Source organism: Aspergillus fumigatus, chromosome 5 (assembly GCF_000002655.1).
Source record: "Aspergillus fumigatus Af293 chromosome 5, whole genome shotgun sequence".
In the NCBI taxonomy this organism is placed as follows: Eukaryota; Fungi; Ascomycota; class Eurotiomycetes; order Eurotiales; family Aspergillaceae; genus Aspergillus; species Aspergillus fumigatus.
Window position 1 is genome coordinate 3,202,607 of NC_007198.1, and position 17,103 is coordinate 3,219,709.

The 17,103-nt window shown below is 49.0% G+C and overlaps 8 protein-coding genes and 5 non-coding genes across 13 annotated transcripts; 5 read left to right on the forward strand and 8 right to left on the reverse strand.

Moving 5' to 3' along the window:
• Nucleotides 1–169: 169 nt before the first annotated feature.
• Nucleotides 170–1,182, reverse strand: AFUA_5G12340 (uncharacterized protein; the record flags this gene model as incomplete). The annotated part of the gene is made up of 3 exons (XM_748325.1): nt 170–194; nt 274–964; nt 1,158–1,182. The coding sequence occupies 3 exons, from the start codon at nt 1,180–1,182 to the stop codon at nt 170–172; spliced, it is 741 nt and encodes a 246-aa protein (XP_753418.1).
• Nucleotides 1,183–1,416: 234 nt separating this feature from the next.
• Nucleotides 1,417–2,866, reverse strand: AFUA_5G12350 (ribonucleotide-diphosphate reductase subunit RNR2; the record flags this gene model as incomplete). The annotated part of the gene is made up of 4 exons (XM_748324.1): nt 1,417–2,024; nt 2,077–2,410; nt 2,512–2,757; nt 2,837–2,866. 4 exons carry the CDS (start codon nt 2,864–2,866, stop codon nt 1,417–1,419), a joined length of 1,218 nt encoding a protein of 405 aa, XP_753417.1.
• Nucleotides 2,867–4,365: 1,499 nt separating this feature from the next.
• tE(CUC)3 lies at nt 4,366–4,437 on the forward strand. The gene has a single exon. It is a non-coding gene (tRNA).
• A 200-nt stretch (nt 4,438–4,637) lies between these two features.
• tP(UGG)2 lies at nt 4,638–4,709 on the forward strand. Its single transcript has one exon. It is a non-coding gene (tRNA).
• A 259-nt stretch (nt 4,710–4,968) lies between these two features.
• On the forward strand, nt 4,969–5,040 carry tE(CUC)4. Its single transcript has one exon. It is a non-coding gene (tRNA).
• Nucleotides 5,041–5,662: 622 nt separating this feature from the next.
• On the reverse strand, nt 5,663–5,734 carry tE(CUC)7. Its single transcript has one exon. It is a non-coding gene (tRNA).
• A 384-nt stretch (nt 5,735–6,118) lies between these two features.
• tE(CUC)6 lies at nt 6,119–6,190 on the reverse strand. The gene has a single exon. It is a non-coding gene (tRNA).
• A 296-nt stretch (nt 6,191–6,486) lies between these two features.
• On the reverse strand, nt 6,487–8,527 carry AFUA_5G12360 (putative mitochondrial oxaloacetate transporter (Oac)). Its single transcript, XM_748323.2, has 7 exons — nt 8,375–8,527; nt 8,163–8,272; nt 8,017–8,091; nt 7,828–7,957; nt 7,301–7,772; nt 7,103–7,248; nt 6,487–7,042 (listed from the first exon to the last, which is right to left on the reverse strand). The coding sequence occupies exons 1-7, from the start codon at nt 8,480–8,482 to the stop codon at nt 6,950–6,952; spliced, it is 1,134 nt and encodes a 377-aa protein (XP_753416.1). The 5' UTR covers nt 8,483–8,527; the 3' UTR covers nt 6,487–6,949.
• A 52-nt stretch (nt 8,528–8,579) lies between these two features.
• On the forward strand, nt 8,580–10,003 carry AFUA_5G12370 (WD-repeat containing protein SWD2; the record flags this gene model as incomplete). Its single annotated transcript, XM_748322.2, has 3 exons — nt 8,580–8,877; nt 8,942–9,167; nt 9,225–10,003. The coding sequence occupies exons 1-3, from the start codon at nt 8,776–8,778 to the stop codon at nt 10,001–10,003; spliced, it is 1,107 nt and encodes a 368-aa protein (XP_753415.1). The 5' UTR covers nt 8,580–8,775.
• Nucleotides 10,004–10,140: 137 nt separating this feature from the next.
• Nucleotides 10,141–11,793, reverse strand: AFUA_5G12380 (uncharacterized protein; the record flags this gene model as incomplete). Its single annotated transcript, XM_748321.1, has 1 exon — nt 10,141–11,793. The coding sequence occupies one exon, from the start codon at nt 11,791–11,793 to the stop codon at nt 10,141–10,143; it is 1,653 nt and encodes a 550-aa protein (XP_753414.1).
• A 143-nt stretch (nt 11,794–11,936) lies between these two features.
• AFUA_5G12390 (uncharacterized protein) lies at nt 11,937–14,481 on the reverse strand. Its single transcript, XM_077804869.1, has 7 exons — nt 14,130–14,481; nt 13,875–14,072; nt 13,491–13,816; nt 13,389–13,429; nt 13,265–13,339; nt 12,590–13,200; nt 11,937–12,531 (listed from the first exon to the last, which is right to left on the reverse strand). The coding sequence occupies exons 1-7, from the start codon at nt 14,202–14,204 to the stop codon at nt 12,247–12,249; spliced, it is 1,611 nt and encodes a 536-aa protein (XP_077661005.1). The 5' UTR covers nt 14,205–14,481; the 3' UTR covers nt 11,937–12,246.
• A 134-nt stretch (nt 14,482–14,615) lies between these two features.
• AFUA_5G12400 (uncharacterized protein) lies at nt 14,616–15,790 on the forward strand (the record flags this gene model as incomplete). The annotated part of the gene is made up of 2 exons (XM_077804870.1): nt 14,616–14,701; nt 14,764–15,790. 2 exons carry the CDS (start codon nt 14,616–14,618, stop codon nt 15,788–15,790), a joined length of 1,113 nt encoding a protein of 370 aa, XP_077661006.1.
• A 93-nt stretch (nt 15,791–15,883) lies between these two features.
• AFUA_5G12410 (DUF4112 domain-containing protein) lies at nt 15,884–17,095 on the reverse strand (the record flags this gene model as incomplete). Its single annotated transcript, XM_748318.2, has 3 exons — nt 16,711–17,095; nt 16,427–16,641; nt 15,884–16,367 (listed from the first exon to the last, which is right to left on the reverse strand). The coding sequence occupies exons 1-3, from the start codon at nt 16,783–16,785 to the stop codon at nt 15,884–15,886; spliced, it is 774 nt and encodes a 257-aa protein (XP_753411.1). The 5' UTR covers nt 16,786–17,095.
• Between the last annotated feature and the right edge of the window lie 8 nt (nt 17,096–17,103).

Sequence of the window (17,103 nt, forward strand, 5' to 3'; positions counted from 1 at the left end):
TCCACCATATACAAATCTCCAGCAGTCAGCTATTAGCCACACTTCTGCATCTGAAACTCCGTCACGAACAGTCCAACCACTGCGCGCACAATTCCGAAAAAGAGGAGAACTCAACTCTGGCAAGATGCCATACCTACCCACAAGCCAGGCCTTCCTGGAACAATCCGCTCTACTGCTCGAAGCGTACCCAGAGACTGTACGTCAAGACCAGGATGCAATGTGCCCTTTTAAATTCCCTACGAATGAACCAAACCTCAAGTTATCGTGACTGACCCTCCAATGCAAACCACGCAGACCCGCATCACAACAAAATACGGCTTCCCCTCACAACGACCTTCAGCACAGAAAAAGCCCTCTTCGACATCAAACCCTGAGACGACCGACTCCCCAGCCCGGACTGCCACCACACCCGTCGCAGTCCTCACCCTGAAAACATACAACCCAACCGCAGGCATCTGCCTGAAGTATCGCACGAATAAGGCGGCGGAGGTCGGCCGACTTGTGACCAGTCTGGGGAAGTTGGCGGGTGGTGCGAACGCCGCTGGGCTGGGGCTGTCGGCTCCGGCGCCGACGACGACTGCTTCTGCTGTTGCGACGGATGTGGAGATGACAGATGCTCCGGCGGTGGTCGAGGAGGCTGCGAGTGCGAATGCAAGCAAGGCGGATACGGGTGCTAAGGGCGGGAAATCGAAGAAGAAAGGCGGGAAGGGGAAGAGGTGATGAGTAGCGGGGACGATGAGAGTATTCCAATGAGGAATTGAAGGGTGTCCGTCACCAGATACTGCACGGATGACTACTGTGACCTGCCAAGTGGTTCTGCTCGCTGTTTCACCTCTGATCGATCGATCTGAGACGTGATGTAGACTGTCGGAGCAGCTGTGAGATGAGAGCAGCTTTGTTCCGGTTTCGTACGTTTGGTCTGAGACTCCGTTGAGGCGCACCAGCAGAGTTACAAGCGACAGCACTTGAGGAGGATCAGAGACAGAGGGTTCATGACTTGAAAAACGAAGCGGATTTGGAGCGTGTGTGAATCATTCATTATCAGCAGACTGCATATTCCATGAAGGTTGGATCCAAGTCAGTCGAAGAACTATCCCAAAAAAATCTATCAAAATATCCAAGTGGAATGTATAGTGCTATCCTTTCTAACTAAATACATTGCATCCCCGTCCATACACTCATTATATGCCGAACATGTTCTGAATGGTGGAGCGGAAGACTCATAACACAGAAACTCAAAAATCCGCCATTTCCAACGCCGTACCCATGCGTAGCCCTCAGAACAGAAACATCAGAAATCAATAACGAAGGTGAGCAAACGAGACAATTATCTTCATATCAAATGGCAGGCGCCAGAGATCCTCCCGAGGATCCCGAACATGGCACACAGCTGGGTATAAGTCGTTCAGTGTTGGTTTAGAAGTCCTCATCAAAGCAGAGGCCTCCATCATTGGCGTCCTTTGCAGTGTCCTGGCTGGCATCCTTCTTGGTGCTTGCCATGACACCGGCCTTCTGGTAGTCACCAACACGCTTCTCAAAGAAGTTCGTCTTTCCTGCAAGCGAGATACTTTCCATGAAGTCGAAGGGGTTGGGAGAGTTGAAGTACTTCTTGTTTCCAAGAGCAACCAACAGCCGATCAGCAACGAACTCAATATACTGGCACATTAGCTTAGAGTTCATGCCCAGGAGAGCAACAGGAAGAGCGTCTGTCAAGAACTCCTGTTCAATGGCCACAGCCTCAACGATAATATCCTCAATAACCTTCTTGTCGGGGCGATGGTTCAAGTGAGAAAAGAGAAGGCAAGCAAAGTCTGTGTGCAGTCCCTCGTCACGAGAGATGAGCTCGTTGGAGAAAGTGAGACCAGGCATCAAGCCACGCTTCTTCAGCCAGAAGATGGAAGCAAAAGATCCAGAGAAAAAGATTCCCTCCACAGCGGCGAAGGCCACAAGGCGCTGAGCGAAAGTAGATTCCTTATCAGAAATCCATCTCATGGCCCACTGGGCCTTCTTCCTGATACAAGGAACTAGAGGAAATTAGTGATCGGTCTAAACGAGAGAAACGAGACAGCAGCATACTTGTATCAATTGCGTCAAAGAGGTAGGTCCGCTGCTTAGGCTCCTTGATGTATGTATCAATCAGCAGGGAGTATGTCTCCGAATGAATGTTCTCAATCATGATCTGGAAGCCGTAGAAGCATCGAGCCTCAGGCACCTGCACCTCATTGCTGAAGCGCTCCAACAAGTTCTCATTAACGATTCCGTCAGAGGCAGCGAAGAAGGCAAGGACATGAGAGATGAAATAACGCTCATCGTCATTCAGACGGTTGTTCCAGTCGTGCAGATCTTTGGAGAGATCAATCTCCTCGGCGGTCCAGAAGGAAGCTTCGGCTTTCTTGTACATTTGCCAAATCTGCGTCGAAGAAGCGGGGCATATCAGTAAACAACGCACATATAGGACATGGTGCGGAGTAAACCACTTTACGCGTGACGCGTTGTGGACATGCCACTCACCTCGTGATACTTGATTGGGAAAAGAACGAAGCGATGAGGGTTCTCTTGAAGCAATGGTTCATTTGCCTCGAGTTCCTTGATACTTTGAGCAACTTTGGAAGCTTCCGTAGGCTTTTCCGCAATCTTTTCGGTGGGCGCGTCGGTGAGGGCTGTGGACGACGGCGCGTTTTCCTTGCCCACAACTCCGAAATTGAGCTTCTTCACAGGTGAGTCGCTCATTTTGAGATTCTCGAGAGAGGATGCAGCCTAAAGGAAGAGCAATGTTAGTGTATCCTGTTGCTGTGACGCGTCTGCAGTAGGAGGCAAAGGAAGTGACATTAGGTACCTGCTTGGAAGGAGTAACTTGCGCAGCCATTTCGTGGTGTGCCTGAAGCTATGTGAGGGTAGAGGTCGAGACAAATTGATCACACAGACACAACAAAAGGCTTCTAGATTGGGCTGAGAAGATGGGATGGAGAGGAAGCAGCTGCTGGGAGGGAGGAAGAGCCGGCAGAAATACTTGCTTCAGACGAGGCAGCGTGATCCTTAGCGCGACGGGCTAAGTCACGTCGCACGTGACTTGGCGCGCTTTTTGGGCTCGGTGGCTGGCGGAAAATCCATTATTACGTATTTTGGTGTTTTGGTGTCGCGTCTACTAGGAACGAACACTGTAACACTACTCTGGAGCACAGAGTATGGCGTAGGCAACAAAGCAACCTCATCAAGCCTAGAAGCCTTCAGCCTTTCGAAGAACTGTCTTTTTCTTGGCTTGTATGTTTCGGTAGTCTCGAGCTCCTGCAGTCATAATGTGTCTACTCTGTATTATCCACAGCCTTGTCGGTCAATATGACAAGTTTATCAGATGTGATTCACATATTGGATCCTTACAGAAAATATTATTACAGGACACAAGCCTTTTCATAATTGGTATTCTTATTGAGTGACTTCTTATTGTCGCGTCACTCGCGTCAAGATACTTATCTTATCAGATCCGATGTGGTCATCAGTTGCACCAGACTTAAGTCAGCACTAAACTGGCCTGTACCTGCATTAATTTCTGAACCTGCTCCTTGTACTTGTCGCCTCATGCCTTAATCTGAATTGACATTCTAGAATGTTTCCACATTGACTACTGCTGTCCTGTATAGCTCGCACGCGGGGGATGTCTCATGATCTTATCGCAATACCAAGGACGCGACTGAAGTTTCGACGATGCATTCCTGCTCACATCCATGGCCCCATCTACGCCGGAGTATTTTGAAGCAAGGTTTAGTAATGATTGTGTAAGCTGGCTTAACACTTAAGTCAATTCCACCGTCCGACAGAATGAAACGATATCAGTCCTAAGGTGGGCGCGTCACGGTATGTCGGAAGAGGAAAGGCTTCCACAACGGATTTACGGGTATGTATGGTGTACCTTTGCTTTGTGCTGCATGTCCCTTGAATTCCCGGATTCTCAACTGCTTGTACTGATTCATACCTGACGCCGGGACGACCAAGCCCGTTGGGTGGGTCTCGCTTTCACTCTTTACCCACTGTTCTCCGAAGAGGATATAGACACGTTGTAATGCCGGCTGGTGCCTTTCTAACTCTTGGAATGACATGTATGCGAGAAATCGTTTCATTGTACGCTTCTAAGCTTAATTAATAGTTCTTGCCTTCTGACTGTACATGACGCGGCATTAAAAGCTGTCCTGTTTAATGTCTGTTCTGGTTCCTTCAGGCAAGCAACATTCGGCCACTTTTACATGTCGATATTATGAGTAATGCTGAGAGTATTAGGTCATGCCTACAGGGATAAATTGATTGCATGAACGAACGCCCTACAGATTTAGCTTCTGTAACAATAATTTGAACAGTTGGCCAACAAAGTCGTCCGATGTGGTGTAATGGCTAACATCGCTGTCTCTCACACAGCAGCTCGGGGTTCGATTCCCCGCATCGGAAGCAGCTATCTTATATGTCTATTCACTATATTTTTCTTTGACGCATGCAGCAGGAACCTCATAATTTTTGCGACCAGGAAACTAGGTTCCTATTCTCTATATCCACTGACCATGGGCATAGAGGAGTCGCTACAATTTATAACCCTGGCTTCTGAGATGAAGCATCAAATGCCATTATAATTGACTTATCACATACCAAACGCCCGGATGGTCTAGTGGTATGATTCTCGCTTTGGGTGCGAGAGGTCGCGCGTTCGACTCGCGCTTCGGGCCAGTCTTTCTTCTTTTTTTTTTTTCCATCGATTTCATTCAGATTGTCGTTCATTAAAATCAGATTGTTAAATCCTATCTGTTTCAGTTAAACTACCTAGTACGCGAACAGCAGTAATCACATTTTGTTGGTCGCTGAAGGACGCGTGGATGGAGGTTTAGTCGACGAGTACTATGTATCGACCCTACCGTCCATAGGGAGGATTCATCCTCGACTACTGCTCTTGCTATAGGGAAATTAATACTTAACCTTTCAACCAAGTCCGATGTGGTGTAATGGCTAACATCGCTGTCTCTCACACAGCAGCTCGGGGTTCGATTCCCCGCATCGGAAGAAGCAATTTCTTTTTCGCCTGTTGTTTTGGTCTTTTTGTGCTCTCAGATGAGATCTGATCTACGCATCTCCTACTGAACTATCACCCTGTTACTGTACAGTACTGTTCATCCGGCCCCGTCGATCGGGATCCACCTGGTCAGCCTGGCACTTGGTTTTCGAATTGAGGACGTCATCAACCAAGATCATGATGCCACTCTGGGAAACGGAGGCTCTGAGCTACATCTCTCCGGTTTAGGATGTACCGCCTCCTCAATCATAACCAGCTCGCCTATGATGTGGCTGGACGATGACCCTCTTCGCAGTCTGCCTCCTCGATCTATTTGTGCAGAAGGGGTTTCGTTTCCATAATTTTCCAGGGTTCATTTGAACTCGGGCAGGGTGGTCTTGCAAGGACTTGGGAGGGGGACATACTTCACTACAAGATCTTTCCAAGCGGGGTACTCTAATTCAGTTCTCGAAGGCTCGCCGCACGCGATAGCATCCGCGGGACCCTTAACACGCAAATTCGCAGGAAAAGCATTTTCGGCTGCGCTGCAGGTTATTTCGGAAGGGATGATGGAGATAACAACCAAAAACAAGCCAAAAACATACCCCCGAGAGTCCCAGAGGCGTTGTTAAGTTCCGATGCGGGGAATCGAACCCCGAGCTGCTGTGTGAGAGACAGCGATGTTAGCCATTACACCACATCGGATAACTTGCGGAAATGTCTCGGCATTATATACTCGAGTCCCAACGTTTAGAGCAACAAAATTCTGTGGGGAGTGTTTGTAGGTCGTGCCAGCACATTATTTCAAAAAACCAGGAACTGTTCCGAGTGGCTGGCTGCGATGAAGGCGTTCCCGCCCACTGGGCCTGGCGGAATGAGGTAACTTAACCTACAGGTATTACTAAGTGCACTACTTTGAGCATGCGTTGAGATTATGGCCGGTTTGCGTCCTATCTATGAGATCTTGCTCCTATTATTCGAGCTTCCTCCCTGTCTAATTAAAGGTACAAGCGAAGTGAGCGGTGTACGCGGTGATGAAGGGTAAAAAGTTATTCTCAGTGCAAAAACACAAAGGCAAGATTTGTCTTCTTCCGATGCGGGGAATCGAACCCCGAGCTGCTGTGTGAGAGACAGCGATGTTAGCCATTACACCACATCGGATGTTATTGGATAAGCGGTGCGTATTTTGACTACATGAGCCAGTTCTATAATTACGTAGTGACCTGCAGGGGAGCAAAACCATATCGCCATTGTCCTCCTTAGCCAACAGAGGGTTGATCGTCCGCGTGATGAACCATGGGTTAAGGCTATCTGGTAAGGATTCATGTAGAGCTACGTGGTTAATCCTATAATCGATTAGGAATTTCCGTAGTACTTTATGTTGAAGCCTAGTATGCGTAAATATATATACTACAGGATACGTCTGTAAAAGGGCATACTAACGGCGACCGGTAACTCCGCACAAGGTCAACGCTAGTGACAACCAAACACCACACATAAACCAGGGAGCAAACAGTCGCAGGAAACTACCAAGGCCCGAGGGCTAAGAGGTTAGCTCGGTGTATCCCCAGAGGCATTAAACACCTGATGAAGGTAAGCCACCGATGAATCGCCGCGGGCCTCGGTGACGGAGCTCTGGGCTCCAAAATATGAAGTGAAAGCTCGAGTCTATATCACTGTACCGAGATCTACACGATGTATTATATACTGATATGTACAAAAAGCCCAAGCCGCATCGCAGCAGGACGACCCGGAAGTCAACGCCTCCAATGAATATACCCAACGATTTGAGCGATCTTTTCGGTGCAACCGCTCGACAATGCAAACGACCAATGCCGCACTCTATAGAAATTCCACCATTTCCATCACCGAATCCATCGAAGACGCCAAAGGCGTCCCGTTGCGGTAAGAACAATCGTGCTAGACACGTGCCTTTATCGACTGGGGAAGAAACCGGTCTTCGAATCTGCGCATCAATTTATTGGTCTGCTCAGCCAGACTGAGAGTCAATATCTACAAAAAGAGTCAGCATTAAGCCGTGACGCATAACCTCGATATGCGGGAGTTACTCACGGTATGAGGCAAGATACGAGCCAGATGGGCAAAGTAGCCCTTGTAGATCGCAAGTATACCCTCCTTTCGGATAGTCTTGAAGAGGCAATCAAATGCTCCCTTGTAAAGATTACCAGTCTGGTTGTACATCCTGGACATAACCGTGTCTGTTTATAAAATTAGCTGGCGCGTAATCGAACAATGCCCAATTATACATACCGGGAGGGTGCATGACACAGCAGACTACGAAGCCAGATACGGTACTACTGGCTAGATGAAGGCCCGGACCATCCTCCATCCCCAGGTGCTTCACCAAGCGTCGCTTTGCGAAGAAATAGGTGGGAAGCTGGACGGAGCTGCCGAAACCAGTGCGAACCATAGCTGCTCCAACGCCCCGGTAGAGACCGCCCACGCCCTCGGACATGTAGATTTTTCGCAAACCATCAAAAGAGTTTCGATATTCGTGCTGCGTGCCCACGGGAAGGAAGGGAGAATAAGACTGCAAACGAGTTTTCACGAGGAAGAACGGTGACCCAGCTGCTGCACCGATGATGCCGGACGCGGCGCCTGAGAAGACATTGATACCGAGGGATTGAACCTGCGGATCCTTGTAGACAGCGGTCGTGATACCCTTGCGCAGCGGCTCATAGAAGCCCAAACGACAGCCATTGAGCAGAATTTGGTAGATGTACTAACTCGGTACCTGTCAGTACCCAAGATTCAACCACGGTGTAGACACAACATACAGCCGAGCCGATTCCCCGGAACAGCCCGCGAGGACCTTCGTTTTGCAAAATGACCTTAACTCCATGGAAAACGCCCTTGTATTTCTTGACGGCCTCGCTTTTCGCCTGAAGTTCTCCCTGCAGCTGTAACCTGGGAATCGAGAGAAAATCAGTTCTGTCAATCAAGGCACCTAGAAGACCAAAGCATACCGAATCTTCACGGTCTCAAAACTATGAGTTACTGTTACCGCACCGCATGCTGCAATACCCCCAGCAATGAATGCCCTTCAAACCAGTTATTTTTCATCAGCACACAATATACCCATAAATTTATATAACCAAACGTCGGCGCATACCCTGTTGTCGTCGACATAGCGACTGAAGAATGATTCCTGCAAGCGGTTGACAACGCCCGAAAATTTATGGAGCAACGAAGGAACAGAATAGTGGAGATGGTGGCTAGAATCTAGAGATGAAAAGGAATTTGCAACAATGGCACGGTGAATTTTGTCAGAAATAAGGCGTCCCTCCTACTTCCAGGCGACCTGCTGCGGAGGGAGAATCTTACAAGATAAGGCGACCAACACAGCCATGGTCGCAATCTAAGATGCATCGCGGCGGAGAGATCAATTCCGTATTGCTGATTGGCCGTTTTACTACCGACGTCTCCGATCATCGGATCGGCATCTTCCAGCCGCCGGCGCGGATCAACTAGTCTTCCGCTTAGCGTCGGTTAAACGCGCCAAATTTCCATGATAGAGCCAAGCGCGCGTTGCTCCCCAGTTTTGTAAAGCTCCCCGCATCAAACAAATCCATTGCTGTTATTGAAGAGATCAGAAGGGACACAAGCAAACCAGGGACGGGTTTAAAGAGGGCACGGAGGAGCGCTGTCAGGCTGGCTGAATATCTTTGCTTTATTCTTCCTGGGTTTATGACGATCGATTTGTGGTAACTACCAAGCCATAAATCATGTTGGAAGCCCAGCAGCAACCCCAGGCGCCGTCGCAGCCTCAGGCTCCGATGCAGACTCAGAAAGTGTCTGATATAATTCGTAGCTTTCGCCCTGCAAAGGTCAGTACGTAACTCTCTTTCAAATTGACCCATTGGTCTGACTGTCTCCATGTCGAGAGTGTAGGCGTTCAAAGGATCGAAGCAAGAACCCTCCAACTATGTAACTTCATTGGATTTCGATGATCAGGGCGACTACCTGGTGGCTTCAGGCGACGACGAGACGATCCAGGTTTTCGATATTAAAGAGGGCAAATCTACAAAATCAGTCCCCAGCAAAAAATATGGTGCCCATTTAGCGAGATTCACGCATCATTCTCGTCAAGTCCTTCACGCGAGCACGAAGGTCGATGGTATGTCTATCGCTGGGGTGTCTATGGATCTATTTGTCCGGACTCACAATTGAACAGATTCTCTTCGACTACTGGACCTTCACAATGAGGGCTACGTGCGTTACTTCTCTGGTCATACCGACAAAGTCACCTGCTTGGCACTATCTCCTGGCAGCGACGCCTTTATCTCATGCTCGAAAGATGACACCGTTGTCCTCTGGGATCTTAGCTCGAGGAATGCGCAGGGGAAGTTGAAATTGGCCACGCCTTATCTGGTTGCTTTCGATCCCTCTGCTTCCGTGATCGCTATTGCTTCACAATCTACCTCGTCAGTCCTTCTATACGATTTTCGCAACTATGACAAGGCTCCGTTTTCCACCTTCGATCTCGCGCCGTACGAAGAAAGATACACTCCTTCTACACGTGGAAGAGCGTGGACTCGCCTTGAATTCTCAAATGATGGAAAACACTTGATGGTTGGGACGGATTTTCATGGGCATTTCATTCTCGACGCCTTTGAAGGCAATATCAAGGCGTTCCTGCTCGGCAAGAACGGATCACCTGGCAGAGCAGCTCCTGTCTCAACAACTGGAAAACCACTTGGTCAGGGGGATGCATGCTTTACCCCGGACGGACGATATGTTCTGGGCGGCTCCGGCGACCAGTCAGATGTTCTTGTATGGGATATGCAGCAGACACCGGATGCCAATTCCCTCCTGCAGCCAATGACCAAACTACCAAACCGTGGTCGCACCGCCGTACTAGAATACAACCCACGGTACAACATGCTTGCTACGGCCGATAAGGAGGTGGTCTTTTGGCTTCCAGAAGAAAATTCGCGGTCCGGTGAAAAATAAGAATATGCGTGTTGATTCCAATCGGATCGACGGGCAAAGAAGTCTAGCTATGATCCGGTCAGATCAAACCGAAACATGAGGAGGTTGCTGCGGGCTACTCTGCCTCTGACACTGCTTCCCTGCTGTGTTGAGGGATTTTATATTTTTCGATCTTTGTCTTTTCCTGCCAAGCTTCTGGCAGTGTCACAAACCCACACCAGGGGCCCCTCCAAGCCTTCATCGCCATTCCTATGATCCTCGATGGTGGCCTCAATTTGTTTGACCACAGTGCGATTGCTCGATATGGTCGTGACTCCCGTGGACCAACCATACATAAACACACTGTAGTTAATATCTGACAGAATCGTTGCGACTTTGCGGGATACTGGAGGTAGAGTCCCTTGATCTCTCGCCGTTTCAATAGCGGATCTGGCATTAACCGTTCTAATCGGAATTTTCCAGCCAGATGGTACTTCATAATCTGACAATTCCTGGAACTTTTCAAGGAGAGAGGTCGTGTCACAGTCATTGAAGGGTGCATAACCCATCATTAACTGGGTCCTTTTTCTCTCTGCCTCCGTTCCAATAGTATCGACTATCTCCCGCATTCTCCCCGCAGCTTCCTCGGTGCAGACCAAGTCATGCGCGGTCATCGCCGGCCAGAGCTCTGTGGGCAGCAATGGCCGCTGCTTTTCTACCTCGACCTGCTTAAAAATAGCTTTATGATGGGAGGAAGAAAGGGTTACGGTTTTGTAATGCGACAAGTCTGAAACCATGGCAAGCAGCAGAGTACAATCCACATTCAAAGTGGAAGTAAATCGCTTGAACGGGCTGGGAAGCAATTGAGACAGTTCCCCTTCCTCGACAGTAGCATGTTCGGGACCTACTGCATCCTCCGTGCGCGCTCTGGCTACTTCCCCTCCACAATTCACTGTAATACCATAGCTCCGAATCTCCTTTAACAAATCATCGATCTCGGGACTCTTCCCTTCCTCAATCTTTGGAATCACGAATCGCAGTCGGGGATGTTTATACCTGATTTGTGTAGCATTGGCAGCTTTTCTCATATCGCACGCCAACTTAATCAGCTCGACCTCATCATCGTCCTCGTCGCTGTCGAAGTCGTCATTGTCGTAATTTCGTAAAACGGTTCTAGTCTCCGCGTCACCCCCATCTTCCGAATCCGCCTCCCACCCTTTCTTGGCCATCTCGAATAAGAGACGAGTTTCGGAAATTGTAGAGACCTTCACCCATTCTTCACCATCATCTGCAACGATATCGACAAAGACGCTCTTGCGCTTGTCCTGACTGGGCTTCTTCTTCTTCACTTGGCTCTCCTCAGGTCTCTTCCCGCCATGTTGCGCACCAGCATCCCAGTAGAACCGCTTCCCGAAAGCGACCAAACCCGTGCATGTATTCTTAGCGACGTTCCAAACAGCCTCGTAAAAAGGCAGATTCGACGACCGTAAGGCATGCAGAAGTCGTAGCTCGGCCTCGTCCTCATGTGATCTTGTTTCTGCATCCGCCGTAGCAGACACCGCGTGCACCCTTTTGGAGAGTTTCTCGAGCATGCGCAACTCGGATAGAACGTTGGATCGGAGCGATCGCACCTCGACCAGTTGGGGGTTGCGGAGGTTGCGGGCGAGCATAGACTGGAGGGTATCTATTTCGCTGAGGAGACGGCTGCATTTGTTCACGAGAGAGGTCGCGAGGGCGCGGCTGTTTTGGGCGTCGAATTTATCTTGAACATCATCTTTGGCGGCATCTCTTGGATTGTCAAATGCCTGATTACTTGGATCATTGTTGTGCATGGCTGGCAGTCAGACGGTAATGTAAGTGAAAATGAGAGAGTGGGTTGCTATGACAGCTTGCGACAGGTAAATAGACGCTACCTAAGGCGGAAATCCAGGTATGCCAGAATGCCGCGTTTATTCCATATTTAGTGCAGTTTTTTGGCTGAGGGATTTGAATGAATGTCTCTTAACTTGTAGATGACATATACACGTAAATTCAATTAGCCCATTACTGGAGTAGTAGGAACTTAGAGCCAATCTAAAATTACACCAATAGGCCAAACGCCATCAAATGCCTGCAAACTTGAGACCAAACGGAAAGATCCCTAGAAGACTTATCGAACCTTCAACTTCCGGGAATTGATATAAAGATGATTTGATGCCACTCCTGAACACAATGATAGAGAATGCTTATGCATTCACAATCGACTCGATTCGAGACAAGATTTTGGCTCCTCCGCCATGAGCCCGTCAGTCCATTTTATGGGCAGTGAGTCTCTGTCGCTCGCTTGAGTTTCGCGGAGACTCGTCCTCATCCTCAGACCATTTGTCTCCATCCTCACCCACAGCGAAAATCGTCTCGCCATCGAGGGAGTCTCGCTGGCGCGGAGCAGATGGAACAGGTTTAGGAGGTACCGGTGACAGCTCACGGCGTGTTGCGGAAGCAGAATTTCCTTCCGGGCCTCCAAACGCTTCTTCGTCGTCCAGTCCACTATTGAGAGATCGAATCTCGAACCCGTCATCGTCTTGCGCAAGCTACAATGATGTTAGGATGCATTCATCGGGCGCCATGGAAGCGTTGTCCAAGACATACCTCGTCACTCATTGCGAACCGCCTGTTGTTCGCAGTAGGCCGCCAAAGATAGGCGACGAATCCAATATCGAACAAGTACACAAGGTTCAGCCAACCATCTAGCACGAACCACCTGGTCTTCCAATGCTCTGGTACAAAGCTTGCTTCGCTACGACCAGCAAAAGCGAATGAGTTGATGAAAAAGAAGCCGAAGATCACGATGATGCTGCCCAGAATACACCACCAGAGCTTCTTGTACATCATTGCTTTGACCTTCTGCTTTCGGTCGATCAGATCCTTCATGGTTGCGTTTAAGGAGTTCAGTGTCCACACATAAAATGCAGTCAGTGTACCAGCCAGGGGGAGCACGATGAGGAGGACCAGTGGCCCAGCGCTATCGGGTGTAATTGATAGACTTGCAACAGCATAGATGACACCGAAAACGAAGTGGGTGATTGCCAGGATACGAACATAGACCATGGTCCGGCCCAAAGAGGGCTTGACCACGCCGTATCCCATGCAAACGATGAGCAAAAGGAAAAATGAGAAAGAATTGCGTCCCGCATTTAGGACAGCGACGATCACCATCAGCACCTTTGCACCGATATTCAAACCGTGCCGATTCTGGAAATCTGCTACTGGTCAGGGACCGGGACGACAAATTGAACTCCAAGGAATGTGCGACGGGTGAAATACCATAGAAGCCCCAGGTCATCAATTGCTCCACAATCAGGAAGACTAGGATAGCAGTAATGTAGTTTTGCACCGGCACTGCAGTCGTCAGTAATCGAGCACCATCCAATTGAAGGTTCCCACTCACGAATGTCATGACGATTCTGAACATATAGGAAGGCCCAAAATCTGTGTTAAGCCCGTCAGTACTGCTAGGACTTAGAAATGGTCTTATGAAGCGGAGACCTACACTCCAATGACGGCATAGACAATAGTCAAGCCACCGTAGAACGGAAGTTTTGCAATTTGCGCAGCCGGAAGTTCACCATATGAATTTCTGAACTCAACTGCCGCTTTGTAATCCTTCCCAGAATATCCGTAAGTGCTGACGCAATAGAAGCCTGTCTTCTTGACAGGGTAATTAATTGCAGTCGGATTTTTCAGATGCACCGCCTGAGATATAATAGGGAATTTGGATGCCTCGCTCGCGTTGGCAGCCAGAATGAAGGAACCTATTTGATCTGCTTCGCATAGTTTCGCCTCGACGCTAGCCTGGTCGCAAATGGTCTCTTTTGCCTATAAGGGTATGTGTAAGCGCGGGAACTTCATCTGCGTCGACACTGGGAAGGCACACTTCAGGGTCATCAGATACGGATCTCCCGATCAGATTCTCGTCGCTCCATTCGAATATCACGACACTGACAAGAGGATCGCTATCGCCGGCTTCGTTATCTTTGACAAATACGGTCTCGATATACGGATCGATGCTTCCACCCCATGCCTTGCGACTGTACATCCCTGAACATCGTTGGCGGTGGGCTTCGTCTTGTGTCTGGGTAAAATGGTTATGTTAGTTATTGGCGGGGAGATCCATCAGTTTTATACGCACCAATTCAACTTCATTTGCAAGAACTCGTCCTGCCAGAGCGGCAGTCAAGCATAGTGTTTGGAGCCAGCCCTTCATTGCGATCACAAAGAACAGCCGTACTAGGCTTCCAAGTACTCAAAAGGAGAGTCTATGCGCGACCGCAGACCATCCGATGGCAAGCAAACCTTGCAATTATGTTTCAATTTGCAAGATAGTTTTCAGAGGCTGTGGATCAAGCCTCTCTAGGACAGGTTATTCCGCGATAGTATCGGGGCTAGAGTGTGCTAGAGTTGAAGCTTACCTGTAGTACGTACAGGCTGTCGTGGCTACCTAAAGGTATACTGGAACCGGGGAAGCCGTGTGCTGACGGTCCCACCAATCAAACTGTGCCCGCCACAGTACCGCCATGAGCCATGAGGTTTCTGCCTTTCCTTTTATGCGAAATTTCTTGTTGATAGCCATCGCAACCGGAGACATTCGACACAAAGCTAGGCAACAAGCAGCAAAATGCCCGGAAAGCAACTATCAGATCCCTGCGTTGACTGCAGTGATGCGGAGGCTATATTGACGCTGCGCACCCGCCGTCTATGCAAGTATGTTGGTTCGAAAGATTTGGTGGCGGGAACCAACTACTGACTGTGTTATCTTCATCTAGGACTTGCTATGCCAGATTCGTGAATTTCAAGGTGTTCAAGCGTATGGAGAACTATCGTCTTCGGAGAAACATGCCTAGAACCGGCCCATGCAAGCTGCTCTTGCCTCTATCTTGCGGCATCTCCTCTTCTGTCTTGCTGCACATACTGAATGCTCAAATCCAACATGAACTCGCCAAGTCGCACCCCTCACCGGGCTTCGATCTCCATTTGCTTGTTATTGAACCTTCTTCTATTTCTCACAGTAGTCTGTCGTATGACGAGGGCTTTGAGTTGCTACAACAAACGTTTCCCCTGCATTCTTTTACTCGGATCCCACTTCACAGTATCTTCGAACTGGATCCCGAACTTCAGGAAGTCATCTCTCAATTTTCGAAGGACGGCTTTGTTGATGATACCGGCTTATCCGCCAAAGAGCGTCTTGATGCTTTCCGTGCCTCCATCCCGACTTCCACATCCAAGGTTGATGTCGACTACATTCTGATCACCAGACTTGTTGTTGCGTTCGCGAAGAAAATAGCGTGCAGAGGAGTGTTGTGGGGTGATACAGATACCAGGCTCGCCGCGAAGACTCTTGCCAATGTCGCCAAGGGACGGGGTTCATCTTTGACATGGCAAGTGTGTGACGGAATGTCACCTTTTGGTGTAGAGTTCAACTTTCCACTTCGGGACCTGTTTAAAGCCGAGGTGGATAACTACGCCAGTTTCTTCCCCGAACTGACCAGAATTATCATTCCTGACGAGCCACCATCAGAAAATGTGCTCACGAAGAACCTGTCCATTGATGAGCTGATGATGCGATACGTCCAGACACAGGGCGAGAAGTATCCCGGCGTCATGGCCAATGTGACTAGGACTGCGAGTAAGCTTCAAGCTTCCTTGATGCCTGCCAATGTACCTCAATGCAGCTTCTGTGGCGCTTTCATGCTGAACTCAGGCAACAATGATGGTGGTGACACTACTGGTGCTAGTCGAGCGCTCGAATTATGCTACGCATGCATCAGGTCTCGGCCTGAGTTGACCTGCTGATGGGTGGCTCCTTGGGATCGCAGATGACACTTCATTGCTTTGGAAGAAATCATAGGCACTAGCACCAACTAATGGGGTATCCTTTTCTCTTCATCAGACACGGGATTGTGAGTTATCCGCCACTCCAGCCTCCAAGTCACCTGCTCGATCGGACGATTTACCAAACCACCCTTTCTGCGACCGGTCTCTCTTCGGATGCCTGGCAGGCTCCGGCCTAGCAGGTCCCGTTTGTGCCTGGCTCTCGTATCTAGGCGGTTCGTCCGAGGCACTCTGGTCATATCTGTCGAATTCCTCGGGCAGGCTGGTATCAATGATCCCTTCCGGAGTTCGACTTTGCGCCTTAAGCACTTTCGCCCCCTTTTCTCGCAAGTGCTTTTCTAGAATGACAGCGTTCCTTGTGTTACATTTGTACACAGCGTCTGCAACGTCCCCTATGAATGGGACCAGACCGATAACGAAGTCGATCAGCACATTGATCATCATTATCATCCTGAGCCGTGCTGGTAACCCCCCGTCAATCTCCTCGCAGTTCTTTACGACCATCATGGCAAGGGCGGTATCGCCGACATCACCGAGGCTGAAAAATGGACGAACGTCAATGTCAATTTTAACATCATGTGCGATTACGGAACTCACAATGGAATCAGCGCAATAACACTGCCCCAGCCAAAGCGAATACCGCACAGATTGAATAGGCAGTAGTCTAGTCTGTACGCCCTGCGTTTCACCTGTGTGAGGACTCTCCGGTCATTCTCAGAGAGGCCTGGAGGAATTGCTTTTTGTCTCTTCCGTGTCTTCTTGCCGAAGGCTCGGTAGAGTCGTGATGCCGGAACTTCTTCGAAATAGGGATCCTGGACAAGACCAGTATCAGTCGCTATGCGCAAAAACACATTCCAATTATTGATCTTTCATGAGCTTACCTCTTGGCCGAAATGGTTCCTCGCTGATTCCGCTAAAATTCTCTTGCCGACCAAGGACGCCAGAGCACCTGACATGGCTTCTTCTTAGTCGATAAGTAAAATCGAATGTTATCTAGATCGAGAGTTGATACAAAAAGAAGAGATTTAGCAAGGATCAGATCGATTTCGTGAGGAAAGATTCCGAGACCTCTCAGATTCTCTGTATGTGTGTAGACGTCTCTGACAGAGATCAATGATATAATGTCCTAAATGAATTAAGCTTTACAGAATTTGACATAGCAGGGCACGAATATTGTGGTGCAAGCAGGCTATTCGAGGTAAGTTGTTTGAATAATAAATGGTATCTGTCAACCCGCAACTTATAGGTGCCAAAGCGTTGTCTACTCCGTTCTC